The sequence below is a fragment of the Acipenser ruthenus genome, chromosome 1, assembly GCF_902713425.1.
Source record: "Acipenser ruthenus chromosome 1, fAciRut3.2 maternal haplotype, whole genome shotgun sequence".
NCBI classification, from domain to species: Eukaryota; Metazoa; Chordata; class Actinopteri; order Acipenseriformes; family Acipenseridae; genus Acipenser; species Acipenser ruthenus.
The window spans coordinates 117,424,071-117,447,151 of NC_081189.1; the positions used below are offsets into that span (position 1 = coordinate 117,424,071).

At 38.3% G+C, this 23,081-nt stretch overlaps 1 protein-coding gene across 1 annotated transcript; it reads right to left on the reverse strand.

Annotated features, from left to right (window-relative positions):
• Positions 1–904: 904 nt before the first annotated feature.
• Positions 905–21,905, reverse strand: LOC117421497 (homeobox protein EMX1-like). The gene is made up of 3 exons (XM_034035989.3): positions 21,280–21,905; positions 15,751–15,935; positions 905–1,226 (listed from the first exon to the last, which is right to left on the reverse strand). Exons 1-3 carry the CDS (start codon positions 21,683–21,685, stop codon positions 1,059–1,061), a joined length of 759 nt encoding a protein of 252 aa, XP_033891880.2. The 5' UTR covers positions 21,686–21,905; the 3' UTR covers positions 905–1,058.
• Between the last annotated feature and the right edge of the window lie 1,176 nt (positions 21,906–23,081).

Here is a 23,081-nt window from a genome sequence, read left to right on the forward strand (position 1 = left end):
ATAGGATCTGTACAGAAACAGTAATGTGGATGCAAGTTAATACATTTCCCAACATCCATTACACACTTTTATTTTCCCCCGGGATGGGCCAGGAAAGTTGTGTAAGTGAATTTGTATTATAAGAAGTCATTTACAAAAAGCGACTGCTAAATTTAGACAGGACCTTGTAGAAAATTCGTACTATACACTAATATATATTTAAACAACTGCCATTATAGCATTGAAAGATCAAAACTATATTGCTTGAGGTATTTGCGGTGGTTAGCAATAATCTTGGACTACCTAATGTTAATGTTAACCTTCAAGACTGGCAGAGAGTAGCATAACTTCATTGTTGTGTTCTTCCTGGTCAAGCTTTGATCCAGTCTCCATGACTGGATTAACCAGCCTATGCATTCTGAGAACAGACACACACACAGACATGCACGATTGCCATGTTTAGTTTTCTTGGTATAAAATGCTTTTACTGTGTGATCCTTACTGGGAAACGGGGGGGAAAAAAAATAATTTAAAATAAATAAACACATGAACAATATGTCTGATTGGCCGAATGGTATCATGGCTCTTGGGTGCCTGGGAGGCAGTAGGTTGTTCATATACATTCCACCAATGAGATAAATATGCTTATAGTAAGTCAACATTAATGCAGTTACTGTATGGTGGGGCCAGCAACCGTCTTGCAAGTTTAAATTGCTTTGGATGATCTTCCAACAACTGCAAAGGAATTAAAAAATAAAAACTGTCTGTGCCTCCTCTTCCTGGCACTAGCTCTCTAAAAAGAAGACTGGATATTGGCTACTATTAATCTGGTTTAATCCAAGCTTTTTTTTGGGGGGGGGGGGGGGGGGGGGGGTTGATTCCTGCAGATGTATTTTCTCCTCATTGTTATATATATATATATATATATATATATATATAAACAATATTAGACGCACACACATATATATTTTACAATATTCTATTACAAATAGTGCATTGCACTAGGAAATGTCTTAGTGTGCATTGGTAGTCTGAAGCCCCCAGCCTAGTGTCTGGGGCTCTCCTCCGAAGGGGGCTAGTTAGTCCTCAGATGTGACGTCAATGTCCTCAGAGCCGGACTGCTTGGTGGCCAGCCTCCACCTACTAATGTGGTGAGACCCTTTCTTCTTCTGCTCGGACTCTGGACCCTCCTCCTCCAGCTTCTGCCTCTTGTGCTTTGTCCTTCTGTTCTGGAACCACACCTTGACCTGAGGGAGGGAGCGACACAGCATCAGAGTCAGGAACAACTATTATTATTATTATTATTATTATTATTATTATTATTATTATTATTATTAGTTTATTTAGCAGACACCTTTATCCAAGGCGACTTACAGAGACTAGGGTGTGTGAACTATGCATCAGCTGCAGAGTCACTTACAATTACGTCTCACCCGAAAGACAGAGCACAAGGAGGTTAAATGACTTGCTCAGGGTCACACAATGAGTCAGTGGCTGAGGTGGGATTTGAACCGGGGACCTTCTGGTTACAAGCCCGTTTCTTTAACCACTGGACCACACAGCCTCCTATAACAACTACCCAGTCAACCCCAGTAACAACCATTGTGACACAGTGTTACAGTCAGGAACATGTGTTTCAATGTAATGGCTTTATAGCTACATAAGGTAAAACACTAGCCTGGAATGCATTTTCTAGTTTCTGAATTCTGGTTAGCATTGAGCATGGACAATAACATAAGGAACACTCTACCCTGAACCTGATAGGCTAAGATATTATTAAAGTCTATAGCTGGGGACAAACAGATACTCATATTTTTATCAGTTAAAGAGACAGGAGAAAAAAGTTTTGGTGTTTTTAAATTAACAATGAAGTGTTTATATATATTATTATATATATATATATATATATATAGTACAGTTTATTTTTCAATGAAGTTTTTTCTAAATGAATAAAATAAAATTCTTCCCAAATGAATACAATAAGTTTTTCAAACATCATTCTTTTCTAATCTAACCCAGATCCGGAATGAAGCTGGCGACGGTTGTCATGGTGATGTAATTTCTCAAGGTGTAGGCGGCATTCGTTCATTTTGATTGATATTTCATCGTTGTCCAGTAATTATATCAACAAGACAGAATGACATTGCATTTTATTGTTGCTATAATATATTATTGAAAGCATAATGATTCAAAGGGAAATGTCGGATATGTTTGACACAGCAGGTGGAAAACAGAATAAATGAAACACAGCGAGACAATAAAAGAGGGATTCACTTGCGGAAGAAACTATTAATATAGCTGATGCCCAGGTACAATTATTTATACCTGCTCTAAAGAAAAAGTACCACCCAGTAAACATCATAACGTTGGCCCAATGTTGGCTTTAGGTCGAATCAGTCTGTGTTGGTTGGCGTCTGCAAACTAACCAAATGCTGATGGTAGCCCCACGCAGAATTTTGATCGTGTGCTCTCTCCTCTTAAGAAACATTAAAAAATCATGACGTTACTTACGATAACCCTGGTTCCCTGAAAAGGAAATGTCAACCATTACGAGTCAGAATAAGTGACCCTCGTGTCACATGACCTGCGCATATATTTAAAAAGCTGCCCGATAGGCCCGGTGTGACCATGTGTCTGTTACATTTTGGGAACAAGACGCTACGTCACACAGCAACCTTCGCCATTTGATTCCGAATGGCAATTAAGACGAGCTAGAGTCCTCGCCATATTAATGGTTGACATTTCTTTTTCAGGAACCAGGGTTATGGTAAGTAACCTCACGTTCCCTTTCAATCTCGAAATGTCAGCCATTACGAGTTGGGAAATGTATAACCAAGCTGTCGCAGTGAGCCAAAGCAGCCACAAGCCTTGCCCTGGCGCAAGCCGAACTGGAAAGCTGCTGCGCAAGAGGGCAAGCTGCATCAAGGACTCTGGACCCCACAGAAGGCGCTGCTGAAGTAGCCACATTCAGTCAGTAAAACCTTATAAACATGTGAGGTGTGGTCCATGCCGCAGCGTTACATATGTCAGGCAGGGATGCCCCATGATGCACTGCCCAAGACGTCACAGTCTCTCTGTAACATCACTTGGAGAGGGTAGGTTAGCCAGCTGGATCGTATCCACTATCCAATGCGACAGTCGCTGTTTGGAAAGTGCCTTAACTTGAGTATGCGACCCATAACACACAAATAACTGGGTTGTCTGTCACCATGATTGAGATCTATCAATGTAACACCTCAACACCCTGACAGGGCAGAGTGTATTAAGTCTCTGATCTGCTTCAGAGGAGAAGGGGGGCAGGTAGAACACCTCTAATTCCACTGACTGGTTCAAATGAAACTGTGAAACAACTTTAGGCAGAAGAGCCGGGTTAGTGTGTAAAGTAACATTATCACCGCTGCTTGCAAAGCGCAAACAGGAACCCTCTATGGAAAGGGCCTGTAACTCACCGACACGTTTGGCTGACGTGACGGCCAGGAGAAAGGCTGTCTTAAAGGACAAGTATTTAGAGTCCACTGAATGGAGAGGTTTGAAGGGAGCTTTCATGAGAGCCTCTATTACCAAGTCCAGATGCCAGGAAGGGACTGTCAGTTTAATAGGAGGGAGGAGTCACCTAATTTTTACGTGGCACACGGATATAGCAGCCAGGTACACCTTCAACGTACAGGGGGATTTACCCACCTCTAGGAGGTCCTGTAGAAACTGCAAAACAACTGACATGAGGGCAGGTGGAATCATGGTCTCTCACCAAGCACCACTCCTGTAAAATCTTCTATTTATAAGAATACTGGGTACCACCTGGGGGATGCAGGTGCTACTAGTCATGCCGAGGAGCCCCCCTCAACAGCAGGTCCACTGCCTGGTTTGACACCCCTGAAAATGGTGCAAAGCCAGGTGCACTGCTCTCAGTTCTAGCGCATTGATGTGGGTGGACTTCCACCTGCCAATCCAGACCCAACGGATTCCCTTGCCGTTCCACACCGCCTGTGGTCAGCACCTCCCTCCGGAATACTACACCCATGGTCACTCCTACACGGAGGTGGCGAGGGTTCTTCCACCAGCTCAGGACACACCAGCATGACCAAGACACCGTCAGCCAGCGGTGTCTGTCTCTGACTGGGTGAACCACTTGAGCATTGAGCCATGCCTCCAAGGCATGCATATGGAGAAGACCAAGAGGGAGGACAGAGGAGAGCTCTTCTCCAGATTGACATGGGGGTTCTTGAAGGCAAATCGTGCGCTTTGCGCGTAAAGCATCCAATTCTTGCGCGAGGACAGAGACCTCTGCGGGGTCGGGCACCAAGGTGTTCATGAGCCCCTGGAAGGGAGGAGGTCTGGCTCAAAACTGGAGCGAGTAGTCGGAGTGGACGGTTGCAAGCACCCACGTGTTGGTGGTGCATTTTCTCCATGCCAGAAGGTGGGGCTGGCTGAACGGGTGCAGGGCCTGAGGCCGGAGCCCGTCAGGGCTGCTGCTGCTGTTGATGAACCTGCTGAGCTGTGTTAGGCTGACACTGCCTCTGTTGAGGGCGCTGCTGGGGTCTCTGCCTGGCACTGCCCGTCGCCACCAAGGGTCGGTTGTGGGGGTACTGCCTGCTTGGCCCAGGTGGAGCAGCCACCGGGACAGTGTGCACAATGGTCTGTGGTGGAGTAGCTCTGGGTCTCCATCGCTGTCACCCCTGGTGCTGAGTAGGTGTAGGTCGCGGAAGCAGATCTGTGAGCTGCATTGATGACTCCCTCGCATGGTGAGACCGCTGCAGCATCCCTTCCATGGCTGGCCTGAAGGTGTAGCCAGGGGAGATGGGCACATTGAGCAGGGACGCTTTGTCTGCATCTGGGACCCTGGCCAGGGAGAGCCAAAGCTGGTGTCACGCAACCACAAGGGCTCCCAGGTTACGTCCGATAGCTTGGCCACTGTGCTGAACTACACGGAGCAGGTTGTCATTCACCAGCCTCAGCTCATTAATAATATGAGAAAGCTGGGCAGACAGGTCCTGCAGCAGCTGCGACTGGTACATGGTCAGCAGACCAGCAGTGTTTGCTAGTCTAGCTGCCAGCACTGTATGCTTTTTTGAAGTACATCTCTGTGACCCTGCACTGGTTATTAGGGCAGCAGAAGTCACAGGCCAGCATTGATATAGTCAGTATATGCACTAAGGCAGCCACTGAGGAATCAACGGGTGGGAAATGCTGGAGCCCCAGCTTCTCTGCATCCTGGAGGGCATACAATGCTTCCACCGGCCTGGAGCAAGTGGGCGCTGCTGCTGGGCTACCCCACGAGGACTGCAAATCCTCCACGAAGTCCAGTAAGCCTGGGAGGGGCTTACAGCGCTGTAAAGCTGACACCAAGGTTTCAAAAACCCGATTGGCGGACCTGGGTCTCCTCAATCCAAGGGATCTGAACCAGGGCAGCAGCTCTGCCCACAAGGGCTGCTAGCTCAACTGCCAGTGGACCGCTAGGTGCCATATGGGTCTCCGACGGGGAGCCCTCTAAACAGGAGGGGTCCTCCGTTCCCCCTTCGAATTATCCTTCCTCCATGGAGGCGACCTGGCACACCCACAATTCCTGAAAGTCTGCACACCTAACTGACAGAAAGCCACCAGGGATATAGAAGAGGGTCTAAACAGCTGGGTTCAGGTAGGCAGAGACAGGGAAAGAAAGAAACGACGTCAAGCACAACCACCAGAAATCAGTACATGAAACAAATCTGAGCCACTTCAAAATTTAGAAGATCATAACCAACAACCAGGAAAGGAACAACATCCAGGACCCCATAAGCAGTGCTGGCCAGGCAGCAAAGAAAAAAGGGTGTCCATGATTGCTGAGGACTCCATATTGAGAAACACAGCAGGTTCAGTGCTGGATACCCTTACTACAACAGTGTGCTGCCTTCCAGGAGCCTCTGTCACGCACATCACCGAGAACGTGGACAGGCTCCTACAACAAACAGGAGACGACCCGGTAGTAGTCATCCACATCGGTACAAACAACATTGGAAGAGACAGACCAAGATCTCTGCAAAACAAATTCAGAGAGCTAGGAAGGAAATTAAAAGACAAGACCAAAAATGTGTTTTTTTTCTGGGATACTGCCAGCACCTTGCAAAGGACAATATGGACAGCTGGAAATACATAATTAAAATGCATGGCTGAAATCGTGGTGCACACAGGAAGGCTTCACTTTCCTTGAACATTGGACCACATTCTACAACAAGGACTATATAGGCGGGACGGACTGCACTTAAATAAAAACAATCTACTCAGAAAAAGGATCATCGAGGAGGGTCAGAAGCATTTAAATTAGAAAGGAAGGGGGGAGAAATCAACAAAAAAAACAGAAGAAAGACCACATCAAAACAAGGGCAACAACTCAGATAAGAGCCATTAAATGTATTTATCTAAATGCTAGAAGTCTCAGAAACAATTTTAGAACTTGAAGCTACTGCACTAACAAGTAACTACAATGTGATAGGTTTTACAGAAGCTTGGTTATCCAAGAGTGATGGAGAGGAATATAATATCAGTGGGTATACACTGTATAGGCAGGACAGAAGAGGCAGAGGGGTAGCACTATACATAATAAATAGTCTTGAAGCCCAGGTGTTAAATCTGGATGAAGAAAACAACGCAGAATCAATATGGGTCAGAATAATGGACAAAAATTCAAAGGGCATAATAATAGGGGCATGTAATAGACCGCCAAATTCAGACACCAAGCAAAATAATCTGTTATACAATTACATTAGAATGCGTGTAGCAAAGGAGAAACCATACTAATGGGGGATTTCAACTTCCCCCATATAAAATGGGAAAACCTGGTGTGGAGCATGACAGATGAAATTGAAATGGTGGAAATGATAAATGACTGCTTCCTAACACAATTTGTCAAGGCATTGACTACAGGGGAGGCATGCCTTGATTTAGTCTTTTCAAATAACAAAGACAGAATAACTAAAACAAAGGTCAGAGAACCATTGCCAAACTCAGTCCATAACATGGTCTCATTTGAAGTGCTTTTTAAAACCCCAAAAAGTAATAACCAAAGCTAAGGTTTGCAATTTTAGAAAGGCGAACTATGAAGGAATGAAACAGAGACTAACAGAAGTAGATTGGAGTAAAATAGAGAAAACGTCCACAAAAAAAAGATGGCTGTTTTTTAAAAATGTAGTACTGGAGGCGCAAAACAATTACATCCCAAAAATAGACAAATCTAAAACAGAATGTCCAAAATGGTTTAATAGATCAATTACAAAAAAATATTCAGCGAAAAAAGGCACTTTACAGAGCATTTGAAAGGGACCAAATACAAAGTACACAGAAAGAGTACTTGGAACTGCAAACACAAGCCAAAAAGGAAGTTAGAACGGCCAAGCGAGAGATAGAACTGAACATTGCTAAGAGGGCTAAAACCAATTCCAAAATGTTTTCCAATATTATAAACAGCAAGAGAACATTCAAAAGAGGAGGTTAAATGTCTAACAGATACAAATGGCCAAATCATAGACAAAGAAAAAAATAGCAAATATATTAAGTGATTACTTTTCACAGGCTTTTACAAAGGAGGACACGGACAACATGCCCCACATGTCATCCTGTTCATATCTGGTTATAAATAACTTAGCATAACAGAGGCAGAAGTGTTAAAGGGACTAGGAGCTCTTAAAATAAACAAATCCCCTGGGCCGGATGAGATCCTCCCAATTGTACTCAAAGAAATGAAAGTTATTTACAAACCACTAACCAAGATCATGCAACAGTCTCTTGACACAGGGGTTGTACCGACAGACTGGAGAACTGCAAACGTAATACCGATCCACAAAAAGGGAAACAAAACCGAACCAGGTAACTACAGACCAATAAGCCTGACTTCTATTATATGTAAACTTATGGAAACTATAATAAGATCCAAAATGGAAAATTACCTATATGGCAACAGTATCCTGGGAGACAGACAGCATAGTTTTAAGAAAGGGAGGTCATGTCTAACTAACCTGCTTGATTTTTTTTATTATTATTATTATTTATTTCTTAGCAGACGCCCTTATCCAGTGCGACTTACAATCGCAAGCAAATACAAATACATTCAAGTGTTACAATATAAGTCATACAATAAGAACAAGAAATACAATTTTTGAGGATGCAACATCGACAATGGATAATTGCAAAACATATGACATGGTTTATTTACATTTCCAGAAAGCTTTTGACAAAGTCATTTATAAAAGATTAATTCTCAAACTGAACACAGTAGGGATTCAAGGAAATGCATGCACATGGATTAGGGAGTGGTTAACATGTAGAAATCAGAAAGTACTGATTAGAGGAGAAACCTCAAAATGGAACAAGGTAACCAGTGGTGTACCACAGGGATCAGTATTAGGTCCTCTGCTATTCCTAATCTACATTAATGACTTTGATTCTGGTATAGTAAGCAAACTTGTTAAATTTGCAGACGACACAAAAATGTGGCAAACACTAATGCAGCAGCAAAGGTCATCCAAAATTATCTAGACAACATTCAGAACTGGGCAGACACATGGCAAATGACATTTAATAGAGAAGTGTAAAGTACTGCACGCAGGCAATAAAAATGTGCATTATAAATACCATATGGGAGATACTGAAATTGAAGAAGGAATCTATGAAAAAGACCTAGGAGTTTATGTTGACTCAGAAATGTCTTCATCTAGACAATTTAGGGAAGCTATAAAAAAGGACAAGATGCTCGGATATGCTGTGAAAAGTGTTGAATTTAAATCAAGGGAAGTAATGTTAAAACTGTACAGCCTTAGTAAGACCTCATCTAGAATATTGTGGTCAGTTCTGGTCACCTTGCTACAAAAAGGAAGTTGCTGCTCTAGAAAGAGTGCAAAGAAGAGCAACCAGAATTATTCCCCGTTTAAAAGGCATGGCATATGCAGACAGGCTAAAAGAATTGAATCTATTCAGTCTTGAACAAAGAAGACTATGCGGTGATCTGATTCAAGCATTCAAAATTCTAAAAAGGTATTGACAATGTCGACCCAAGGGACTTTTTCGACCTGAAAAAAGAAACAAGGATCAGGGGTCATAAGTGGATATTAGATAAAGGGGCATTCAGAACAGAAAATAGGAGGCACTTTTTTACACAGAGAATTGTGGGAATCTGGAACCAACTCCCCAGTAATGTTGTTGAAGCTGACACCCTGGGATCCTTCAAGAAGCTGCTTGATGAGATTCTGGTATCAATAAGCTACTAACAACCAAACGAGCAAGATGGGCCAAATGGCCTCCTCTTGTTTGTAAACTTTCTTATCTTCTTATGTCCTGCTTCTCCTCAGTGAACTCAGACTGAGGGAGAGGAGGGACCAGTACTGAGGCTGAGGGAGAGGAGGGACCAGTACTGAGGCTGAGGGAGTCTCCACTACTGCAGTGGCCGGAGTGGGTGCAGGTGGAGCCGTCATATTGACAAGACGCTCCAGCAACGATGCTTCCCATTGAACGATGCCATCTATTTATTTCACAAAGCAATTTAAGCTCAACAGCTTCCTTTAAGCAGTTAAAACAAAAATCCTTGAATATGTACAGGCAAACACTCTTTTTTAAAAAATTAAAAGTAAAAAAAACACTATTCTGCTGTTTACAAAACTGATGCTTTAGTTTAAGTCAGCCTTCATTTGTGCAAAACTTGCACGTAAACAAACAAACCTCTTACTGTACTTTTTTTACTGTGGTTTATAAAAGTCACTTATTTTAGACTGCGTCAAGCCTTTTTCAGGTTAAACAAATTGACCCATTCCATCAAGGTAAGCCATTTGTTTTTATCCATTACAATGTCTCCAATTATCCTTCGATTAACGGTATGCAGTGTCTTGCTTTCATATTTTCAGACGCATACATGCAGATTTTTTCTTTTGCTCTGGTGTTATATGTAGGGTCGACTCGTCATTTTGTACTTTCTGTTTTGCTTTGGGAGCGTGAGTGTTGATGACATTGGTATGAACGTTCAGTTAACAACGAATTAGGAAAGTGAGTCAAAGGTTAACTCTGCATAACTTTGTTGTTTTAATTATTATTAATGATTTTCAATGGAGGTGTCCTTCTCGCTGCACAGAAAGCATTGTGGTATAATCAGAGAGCTCGGCAAAAAAACTTCTATGGAGAGTCAATGGGGACGTAAGAAATATTGCTGGTTTTTCACATTTGCCAAAGGCCTTTTGAAGAAAACATCAAAATTACCATATTATTATTATTATGACAATATGTAATTATTATGAAAAACGCTATTCTGCGAGTAAATACAGTCACGGCTGATCGCATATGTCATCGATGATAATATCTATTGACAGCTTTCGGAAGTGGGTAACAGGAAATTTTAAAGCTATATCATATCAGATATATGTTATTACTATTTTTGTGTATGTTAATTATTTATGAAATCATTTTATAACAAATATACAGATGAACATTGCCTTTTTTTTAACTACTTTGTCCAAGTAGCTACCAGTAGTTTGTTTACTGTACTATATTGCTGTGTCTTAATAATATTATGTTGTAATGTTATGTATTTCTAAAGTAACCGGTGTTAACAGACTGTTGAGTGATTTAATGAATACGCTTCTTTAGAGCGATGTTTCTGCGCATGCACCACCGAACCGGACAGTGCTCAGAGAATAGCATTTTTCATAATAATTACGTATTGTCATAATTTGCTAATGTTGCCGTTTTCTTCAAAAGGCCTCGTGCAAATGTGAAATGTACTTCAAAAGTGATGCATTTTTTTTAACATGGCAAAAAAACAGCAAAAATTTCTTATGCCTCCATTGACTCTGCACAATGCTTTCCGCGCAGTGAGACGCCTCCATTGAATCAGCTGAGTCGAGGATCTTGTTAAATAGAATATCTTTTGAAATGCCCTTTCTAATAAACTGCAATATTATTGGCTGAAGCAGTTTTGGGTGAGGGTGTATTTTCATTGGTTAAAATATTAGTGCGTGCTCCCATTGGCTAGAAAGGTTGCAGTGTATTCGGCACAGCGTGAGATTGACAGTTGGAAGTTTGTTGTTTGTTTGTAGGGAAGTTTGTAGGGATGTTCGTCTTGTTGATTGGAAATTTGCAGATCAAGCGCCGAGCAAAGGCTTGAAACTAAAGTCTGTACAGCCTTTTGTATTCATGAATTGACGAATTAATTAATGAATTATTAGGTGAATTAACAAATAAGTTAGCGATAGTGCTACCCAAATTGTCTGAGGTAAAATATTGAAATTAATCCGATTAAACTGTAAATATTGAAATAATTTAATAAATACACAAATGATGTGTATTGTTATATCGTGGTTTTATTATTATGTAACAGTTACTGTATTAGTGTGACGCAAGTTGTCTGAAGTAAAATATTATTTATTTATTTGGCAAATTCAATCACCCGATTAGCTTTATTCGGTCAATTTTATTCATATATCCCTACTTGATATTTATACATATTGTAAAAATATATGCAATGTAAAGAAGAAAAAAAAACATGAAATCCATTCTATCAAATGATATGCTTTTCAACTATGTACTGCAAAGTATGGTGGCTTCCTAAGTTCAAAGAACAGCGCACATGTGTCGTGTCGAGCCTTAAAATCCACATCTCACATAGAACATCCTTTTTGGCTTTTGGGTTGTTGCTTTCATAATGGGAAATAAATTAAATCCCCCTGGTTTATTGTAACTCTCTGAGAGGCATACAAAGATCAATAATTGCGGAAAACACCGACCACGGACCGAAGATGCACCAAGACTCACGGCTTGAATATACTGTATTCGTTCCTTTAAAAGGGACGGTGACGGTACACACTATTTGCAAATAACCAAATTCTCCATCTGGCCACATATTATTAAAATGTTGTTGTTTTTGCTTCTTCTTACATGTGGTTTTGTTTAAATTGTGATTCTTGTGCATTCTTTTTCAGAAGCAGTCAGTTCAAATCCAGTTTCAAAAACAGCCACAGGCACAAGTAATGTGCGGTGAACTGGCTCCGGTGCTCCAGGGACCGGAATGGTGGGAGACTGCAGCGCGCTCATGCCGGCCAATATGCAGAAAAGGATGTTTAGGCGTTGTTTTTTTTGTTGTTGTTTTTAGTTTATATTTAGTTTTTTTTTGTTTTGTTTAGTTTTTTTTGGGAGGGGCAACGAAGTTCTTGTTTAGTTTTCTTTTTTATTTTATTCATTCTTAAATGTCTGTAAAAAGGTGTCTGAGAAAATAACCAATAAATTGCGTGTTTATTAGCTATATAAACAGCAATTTTGCAGTTGTTTAAGCAAGGTAATATGATAACCCACCACTCTTAAGGGCTAGTCACACCTGTGGAGTTGAATGCTACCATTCACACTTGAGCGTAACCTCTGCAAAAAAGAAAATCAACTTTATTTTAACTGAATTTATTTATATTTTTTGTACGTATCCTTCCACATAAGCACTCTAAAATGAACATTCTATAAATAAAGTCCTCCATTTGGTCTCTAGTGACAACATCGTTTTTAAAACTGTAGCTATTCTTTGATTTGAATAAACAGACAACAGCGTGCTAATGGGCATAGGTGCTTTTCTAAGATGTATTACTATGATTATTATTAACCTTAGTACCTGATTTGAATAATTCCAGATCGCGCTTTTTAAAAACACTTCAGTATTCAGTTTACCCGACATTCACTGTATTTAAAAAGTCCGAGGACATAAGATAACCTACTTGTATTATTTTTCGGTTAACCACCCCCTTGATTGACAAAAAAGGCTGAAATTTACTTTAAATACGTGTTTTGCTTCAACAGTAAAACATTATATAGCATTATATATGTATTTGTTATGTTTTTATTGATGGTATGTCATACTATCATTGGTTTTCACCGCTACGCAAACTGCACCTCTTAACCACTGTTTGCATTTAATACAATGCATTTTCACAGGTAGTAATGTATTTATTTTAAAATTCAACGTAGTGTTAACTGTAATTTCGATTTCCTCACATATTCTCCCTTATTTTCTGTTTGTATTGCATATCGAGATATGTATTGTGCTGCTAAGCTAGAGCAATACAGCAGCCTATAGAAGCAGACGTTGCGATGGACATTTGAAAAAGAGAGTTACGCTCATGTGTGAATTCAGAAATCGCTGCGAACCGCTGGCGTAAAAAACGCATCGAATAAACGCTGTCGTGTGTTTAGTCCTTTATGTGCAATTTAAAAATACGAAAACATAAGCTAACATCACAAAGAGCTATATAAATAGATACATACAATAAATAAATACATAAGATAAAAAAAAAAACAATTAACAAAGTCTCTATTTTCTGTTAGTTTATTTGTGATCATCTGTGTAAACATGTTATTTCAAACTGCTACATATTTATACTTTTTACATTGACAGGAATGTGGTGCTTATTTAGCAGTTTATGTTCATTGGTTTATATTTGATACAAAGTGTCATTCTTTGTGGAAATCAGTATCAAACTCGAGGTTGTAAGCGTGTATCAGATCTGGTGAGATGTATTCGAACGGACGCTGTGAGTTAACTGCGTTCTTACCTCTGGCTCTTTTTGTAAAGCCCATACATGATATATTTTTTCAGTGATCTGAGAGTAGTCTAATATCCCTAGCTGCTACTGTTAAAAAATGATGTTGTGCCGCTATTTGTTTAATGTACCAGTATATTAAAATAGGCCTATGTAACTGTGAAATGTTTACATAACTGGGATATCGAAAGCTTGCAACAGAGCAATTCGGTTAGCGTTAAAGCCTTCAATTACTGCCTGTTTTTCTCGTTCGTGATGCTATTTGGGACAGAGAATGTTGACACAACACCCCCCCCCCCCCCCCCCCCCCCGGTTTGAAAGAAAACAGGAATACATGTGAAAAAAGTTGTTTAATAGCTTATATACAAAGTTATATCATGGTTATCAGAGCAGAACTTGTTATATAATTTAGTTGTATAATTTGCACTTACTGTAAACTATACTGTATTTAAATATTGTTTTGAATTGTAACCTTGAATTGCCATGTAACACTTTTAAGTCGCCTTGGATACCAAATTAATAATAATAATAATAATAATAATAATAATATACGCTGTTTAGACCAGCACTATCACTGCTACTATAAACGCAATCAAATTAAATCCCCTTCAGTCACTGCGTGTATAATTTTAAGATTTTAAGTTTCCTATCTATGTGTCTATTTTATAATGCGTACGTTTTTTTCAAAGTTTTTGCACATCAACTTTTCGACCTCAATAGAGCTCACTCAAACTTTTAAAAAAAATGATAAATATTTCATTAAAAAAGCATGACTGAATGATCTTTTACACGTTGTTTTCTTTAGGTCAGACAGTTCAAATAGAACAATAACACAGGGTAACCTCATATGAGTATTATATAAGTATTCTACAGGGAAATTAATGCAGATTGGCTTGCTATTTGCAATATCTTCCAAGTATAGGCTAAGGTGCAAAGGGGGTATTTCCAGGTTTCAAAATATAGGTACTGGCAAGAATAGCAGCCTACTGGCAAAAACGTAAATAGATCAATACCGTTGGACCTTTTTATTTGTATTTTGTGGTTTTAATGAAAAAATTTACAAAGCAATTATCTGTGGAGGTTCTATATATATTTATATATATATGAATGAGAGAGAGAGAGAGAGAGAGAGAGAGAGAGAGAGAGAGGCTATTTACATCGTTTTCCTATATTATATATTAAGTTTGGTGCTAAAAAGGAGTAGGCTTATATATACTTCTGATACAGATGGAACGTTGCAATATTTAAAAAAAAAAAAATTAATAAAAAATATCTAGACACTAACAATTAACATTGCAGCTATGCTGGTATGAAATATTTTTCAAACAAAGCCTAACAACTGTAAAATATGTTACTCGTAGTAACTTGACAACAGAGCATTTGTAAAAGTTCTGACAGAATCTGTAGCATCCTAAAACCTGTCTAATCCCGGCATCGCAGGGGACCATACAAATGTGCCTGATAATACAGCTGGTTTATAGAAGTAACTACTGTAAAACCGAACACTGTACCTACAAAAAAAGGTATAAATGACCAACAATTTCAACATTGTAATGCACAATTTGAAGCGGTCTTTAAAGAAGACGACCTGTGTTACCTAATGCTTCAATAATTGTGTCGTTACGGTTAAAATGATACACTCTCTCTCCCCCCCCCCCCCCCCCCCCCTTCTTAGAGAAGCCACTAAGTCCCCTTTGTGGGGCGCCTTCATTTTTTGTTCTAATACCAATCAATTCAGTGGCATTGTGATTATTTGTTTTTATACCAATCAATTGAGCGGCATTGTGATTTTCTTTTTTTCAATGCCAACATGTATCCCACCTTAGCCAAGGCGGCGCTCACAATTTAGATTTCATCTGCCCTCTAGTGATAACCTACAATGCATTATCCATAACAATACACATTCAATAGTGCTACCTTTAGAACTACAAAAAATAAAACGGATACATTCAATGACAAGCGGTTGAGAAAGACTTATAGTCCAAACGTTTGTCGTTTAATGTATTGCTTTCCTTTTAGTATTTCTAATCTGTGTTTTGGTGCAATACAGTCGATCTTATTCCATGTTTCCATGTTGAGGAGCTGTGTTTGAAATCCAAATCGTTAACAAATGTTAATATGTGTTTTATTATTATTATTATTATTATTATTATTATTATTATTATAAGTAGGCCTAGTGTGCAGTCCGTTCGATACGCCGTCATGTTTGTCATGGGTGTAAGACTCCTTTTGGTGTTACCTGTGTTTCAGATAGACTGAGGGTGTTGGCAAGCTGCTTCCTCTCAGCCCCAACCACATAATGGTTCTTCTCGAAGGCCCTTTCCAGCCGCAGGAGCTGTGACGGGGAGAAGGCCGTGCGGATCCGCTTGGGCTTCCTGGCAAAGGGGCCGTGCAATAGCAAACTTTCCTGGGAAATTTCGCTTCCTGCGAACACAAACGAGAGACGGTTCAGCCTCACTGCAGCGCACTCCCACGTGCTTTGTTTGTTCATGGGAGCCCCGCTATTGGAGTTTAATCTACTAGAAACGAACTCTAACCAGACCTCCTTAATTAACCTGACGATTATTAGCACCCTGCAGTTAACAGATTGAAAGGGCTGACACCTCTGCTCTTGTGTGCTTAAGCTCTTTCTTTCCTTCTTTCTTTTCTTCTTTCTTTCTTTCTTTGCGATTTCTGTATTGTTCATTTTTGCTCTATTTAATTTCTCCTTTCTTTTATAAACATATTAGATTAACTATTTTATTTAAGTCTGTTCTTCCTAGATCGATCATATTAACCCTTTCTAGCACCAAATTCAAGCTCACCTAGTATTGTACAGCACTGCACAACTTGGTATTACCTTCACTAAGTGAACCATAACTACTTAATAGCATTACAACACACGCACGCACGCACACACACACACACAATCACACACATGTATGTGTGTAATATATATATATATATATATATATATATATATATATATATATATATATATATATATATATATATATATATATATATATATAAGCGTGGCGGATTTACAGTGTGGACAACATTTACAGTGTGGAGTTTCTCCTGCATTCCATTTGTAAAGGAAATGTGTTTTGTAAATGACTCGACCCCTCTTTGTTTAATGCCTGTGTTATTATTCTATAGGTGATGTTAAGGGCATTCCCAGTCGGTTAGTTATATTACACATTGCACTTTAAGACTGAAAAGAGCCGTTGGATGTTAAGGCATTTACCAGCGATACGTTTGCTTTGCAGCATTTTTCTTAAACGAAAAAACAACTCCTGACGTTACAGAACTATCAAAAAACAACTGCACGAGCCTCCTGAGCCTCATTAAATCTTTAAACTTTAATTGTTTTCTTGAAATAAAACCTTAACTGGCGTTTAAACTCATTACGGTGGTAAATGATTTGTAATCTACCAAGTAGGGCCTATTAATTAGTCATTCAGCAGGAACAATAAACGAATATGTTAACGTTCGAGCATGAGTTTACAATTTTAAACAGACATGAAATAAATAAATACATTTTAAAAAACTAAAAAAAAAGTGTTAAAATATTAAAACGTAGGGCCCCGTTTGACGTGCGTGTAAAATAAATGCCCTTATCATGATTCCTTTCTTATGATGTTGTTTAATTTTGAAGTTCCGCGTAGTTATTGTAAATGTGTATTAGACAGAACATAAGAACATTTAGGAACGGCCTATCTAAGCTCGTCCGGTTCTGTAACTGATTGCTCTCGGAACTTTGTGAAGTTGGGTCTGATTGTGAAGCGAGCACAAGCAGCAAGTTAACTTTCAGTAAACTAGATACACTGAACGGATCCTGTCTACTTTCTTATTGGTTGCGTACAGTTGAACTATAACAGCAGAAAATGTATTCTAAATTTAAAATGCGTGTGTGTGTGTGTGTGTGTGTGTGTCTAATTATTATATCTAAACATGACAATTATATTAACGCGTTTTAAACCTGTTGACAATTCAATAAATACAAAAGAGCTTCAATTTAAACCAAAATATATAGGTGATTTTAAAAAAGTGATTTCCGTTTTAATATCCGTTTTAATATCACTTTGTTCATATATGACTACTACTAATAATAATAATAATACTAATAATAATAATAATAATAATAATAATAATAATAATAATAATAATTTGCACACATAATAGTGTCTGCAATGGACTGCAGAATATTCTCTTATTTTGTGTTTTAGTCATCATAGCACATTCTAAATAGAAATTCTTCCTCATAACTTAAAACATCCAAGCATAGGCTTCAAACAAACAAACAAACAACCAAAAAAGGAGGTTTTAATAGCATGGACAAAAATGAATTCGTTTAATTCAAATATGTTATTTAGCACGATGCGCAATGCGAGCTGCAGAAATATTGATTGATTGGTTGATTGATTGATTGATGTATTATTTTTTAGTGAACTTGTATTTTATTTTATTGAATTACCAGTGTTGTAATAATGTCGAGCCCAGGTTTAAGTAAAACAAATGCTCAATCTATTAAAGTCAATACATCAATACATCTGAGGACAACCAGGAATTTTCTTGACAAGCCATGTAATTTGAATTAGGAAAATAGGCGGGAGTTACCAAGGTCAAATGGCCAATTACACTCCATTTGAATCTGTAGCGCTTATCAGAACTGCGGTACCATTCTTAACTATAACAGTCCCTTGTAACTTACTTAGATGTCTTCTTATCTTTTGGCTAGGCCACTACTTGAATTTAAAACAAAACGAATAGCAATGCGGCATTATATAATCACTAATACAGTACATATTCAAATAAAAAGTTCAATCAATGATACAAATACTGCAGCCTATATGTGCATTGGGATTCTGAAATGTGTATGCAGCTACATCATTGCAGCTCGCAGTGATGTTTTAGAATAGCTTCTGCTATTATTATTATTATTATTATTATTATTATTATTAGGCAACTATATAAATCTGAAACAACTATTTTTAAAATATTAATAGAAGCACAGCATGTTTTTGCAATTCACACAGACCGCATTTGAACAATTTCTAGCACCATGACCCAATAGGCTACATGATTTTATTCCAGGCATGTCTTTTTTTCTCACGAACCTCTATGCATGCACACACTCATACCCACACAACACACACAACCCCATAGCCTAACACGTACTTCAGCTTCCCTCTGTCGATGTGTTCTTAGATTGAGGTAGCTTCTGATCACTTGAGATAGACTGCTGATGATACTTGTTATAAGGAAACTTTTAAAGAGGAGACAATGATCTATTCAGGGAGATTTAGTGAGCAAGTAGTCAGTTATCAGGCAACAAACTGCCCATCCCGTTGTACTACTTTCCTGGAAAAAAAGGGGAACATTTCGTGGTACCATTCTACTTGTGAGATGTCTTGCTCATTAAAATATTTAACAAACACTTTACGAAAAGACAATTGTCTATTCAGGGATACCAATATATTTAGTATGTAGGGTCTGAGTGAGGAGAAATGGGCAATACAACCCCCGCCTCTAGTCTTATTGTAAATGTGTTGCCATAATTTGTGCAGGTACTAATACTATATATATATATATATTATAGCATGCATTCCTTTTACCAAAAACAACGTATGCTATTTGCAAACTTAAAGCTGCTGGCCTGAACAATTTTGTTTGTGATTGAGAATCAAATTGTATGTAATTAAAACAGACTTTAGTATTTATATCCCGTATAAACATTTCTGTGCATAACCATTTTCTCAAACAATTTAAAGACACTATAAAACGTGTTTGAACTGGTAAAACGTTTCATGTTGGTTTTACAGCAGGGCAAAGCAGTAGTAGGATACACGCTGATCCTTGTATTTCTGTTGATCTGAGCTTCTCATCGCTGCCCCCGCGACTATAACCATTCCATCTCTCTCAGGAGCAGAGCCCCGCTGCAGGAGCCGCCGCGCCAGGAGCAAGGCGAGGGAATTTGTTGCCGAGGAGATAACTTAATCTTTTTCTTTCCTCCGACAACAAAGACACCTTTGATGATTTTTTATTTCTTTTTTCTCCTTCTGTTATCCTCCCCTCTCGGTTAAGTGTACTGAGTGAAAGGCCTAATGCGGATTTGCATTTAGGACCCGATAATGAGTTTAAGAGACCATTGGCAGGGGAATGGAATAAGGCTCATGGCGCGTCCTTCGATTTCAATGAGAAGCTGCGTCGACAGCTGATATTCTCACCAACTCTGACAGGACCGGAATTATTACATGCATGTGTAAAAACAAAGCTAACTCTATAGGGGACACATAATGACAACGCTAACCCGATACTGGTGTACACCAAGTCATAAATTAACCAAATAACATGCTTATAACACAAACGGCACGCAAAACTCTGTTATAATAATAGTAATAATAATAATAATAATAATAATAATAATAATAATAATAATAATAATAATAATAAGCTGAAGAAATGTTAAAACTAAACATATTGCTACACAGTTGAAAAATCTGTAAAATTATAGGGCATTCTTGTAATAACTCTCTGTACATTCACAGAAACATATTTTGTAGTCTGCTGCGGTTATGCTGCTGCATTGTTATGTGATTTTACGGATTTTTATAGCGGTGGCCAATGCAGCATTTGAGTTGTTTTTATTTAGTTTGGGAACGTTTTGTCGCATTTTTTTCTCTCCTCTAAAATAATAATTTAAAAAACTGTGCTGGTGGTGACTTACGACTTCGAATAAAAAGCTCTGATAAACTAGCCCGCGATTTTAACATCCATCAACAACTACACACCAAGACATGTTAATAAGTGGTGTAATGATTTGGTGCCACTGTCATTGCTAATAGTCGAATTTCTATGCACAGTGATTTGGAGTTTGAGCCGTGCCACCAATGCAAAACTCCATCCGCTTTGACCTAAGTTATATTTTGACGAAATATTAACAAAAATCAATTATACTGCAAACACGTATAAACAACGGGGAAAGTTGTGGCATCAGTGAACACCGCCACTTCAAATCAGATCCAAATTATAATTTTACATTTAAAGTAATATATATATATATATATATATATATATATATATATATATATATATATATATATATATATATAAAATAAAAAAATGTAAAAAATCCCAGCACAGACCTTGTTTATAGTTAAACTTTTCATTGTAATGATATAAACACTTACCCCATTGAGCACAGTTATATACTGAAGTTTATTATTATTATTTTAAATCAGCTCAACTATAATTATTGTGTGTAATACCTGAAATGACTGTAGGCCTATTTATGTTTTGCCTATATGATCGCAGTAGCTTGGACTTAATAGATTGTATTGGATTTCATGTACCCAAAATTTAGTATTTCTTATCTTCTAAAACTAGTAAAACCGTGTAGGCTATTAAGCAATATGAGGACCGAAAGGTGTAAAAATCTCCCATTTAACACCAAGGCAATACAAAATAGTGTAGATACATATTCTATTTCAGTATCCATTGTATAATATTATTCGAAGTGTATCGCCATATTGGTTTTGTACAACGCATTTAAAAACTTTAATGAAATCATAAATAGTGGACATGCACAGTCTATTGCATGTGTCATTCTTTTGTCAAAAAAAAAATCGTATAAATAGGTCTAGTTAATACTAATAGTCATGCATACATGCATGCACACATGCATACACGTACATACATATACACACATATATAAATGCACATATGTTTTATTTTTTATGTATGTATGTATTTATTATTTTATTTTATTTTTTTTGTTATTTACCTTGAAATCTGTGCCCAAAGAATCTGTTCCTTAAAACCCAGGGATATAAATGAAGAGGATCCTGATGCTGGGCTCCAAAGAATGAGTGCGGGTGTTGCAGATGGGAGTCCCCGAGTTGGTGCCGGTGCACAGCCAGTGATGGGTGGTTCACCGCCTCAGGGAATACCAGCTCCGGAGTGGTGTACAGGGACATACCCCCTGAGCTCTGGTAGCCGTTCACAAAGGATTCTGCGGAGTTTGGGTAACTCAGAGCCCTGGGTCTGATGGGCTCCTCGGAAAACAATGGAGTGTCCTTCGCTACCAGAGAGTCAATAGTAAAACAACGCTTTGCTGCCTGTTGAAACATTGCTTGACAGTTCTGTGTGGGAAAAATATTGAAAAAAAAAAGAAAAAGACGGGATGGCATAAGCAACTCTTACTATCCCAAAAGGAAACGCGATGCACAGGCAGAGAGAACGCCGATAAACGAAGAGGTAGTCGCGGCGTAAGCGCGTAAAATATATGGAGCGCGGATAGTTGTTATCCCCAAAAGGAACCCGGGATCCATGCAGCTGCACCTGAGGCTCCTGATCAAGTGAAAGCGACTGATGCGAGCGCTCCAGTGAAGTTAAGAACCGGCTGAGATTTTATGAAAGCAGTGAAATACCCACTCATACCTGGCTAGGGCAATCTGATTGGACAGCTTCACCTGCCTCCAAAAGGTTGGAGAGGACACCTGGAGAAATGGATCGTGTGACAAAGCGGACTGGAGCTACGCATCCAAACTAGTGCATTCATTACCACATGATCTAGGAACAATGCAACACTATGTAGACTGTTTAATTAGTAAATCACTCTATTTATGTAGCTATTCATTATTATTATTATTATTATTATTATTATTATTATTATTATTATTATTATTATTATTATTATTATTTGTTAACATTCTATTAGAAAATACCTGATTTATGCCATACCAATAGATCATAAACAATTGAAAACGCCTGTATTATTGCAGGCTATTTATAATAGTGGTATTTAGCTCTGAGTCGCGGTGCTGTTAGCACAAGCCCAGTCCTTTATTATTCCCGTGTGCTGTTGCTGTGTTGTAGATGTATGGGAGGTCGCTGTACACAGTTAAGTGCGTAAGGGTTGGATATTGCACTTTGCCTATTCAGTGTTCTGTCTAATTCCTCTGTATAGGGTTTTCTAATTAATATTTTCAGGTAAGGAAAATGAATAGCATCAAACAAGAAGCTTAGTTAAGTTGTAAAGGTATTTAAACTCTTTCACGTCACAAAGTATTATTCATAGAACTTTGTCGTGTGTGAAATTAGTAAATAGGTTACTCTATAATGATATCAAGAATAATACAAAAACATTACATTAAGAAATTGCCAGTACCTTAAAGTTAGGCATATTTTTTGTTGCCAGCCTTTAATAAAAAAGTTAATTAAAAACAACTAAACATTATTATTATTATTATTATTATTATTATTATTATTATTATTATTATTATTATTATTATTATTATTTCAGAAAAAAAAATCAGAGACAGATGCTTTATTAATATGTTATTATTATTATTTCTTAGCAGACGCCCTTATCCAGGGCGACTTACAATTGTTATATCACATTATTTTTACATACAATTACATTATTTTTTTACACATTATTTTTTTTACATACAATTACCCATTTATACAGTTGGATTTTTTTTACTGGAGCAATCTAGGTAAAGTACCTTGCTCAAGGGTACAGCAGCAGTGTCCCCCACCTGGGATTGAACCCACAACCCTCCTGTCAAGAGTCCAGAGCCC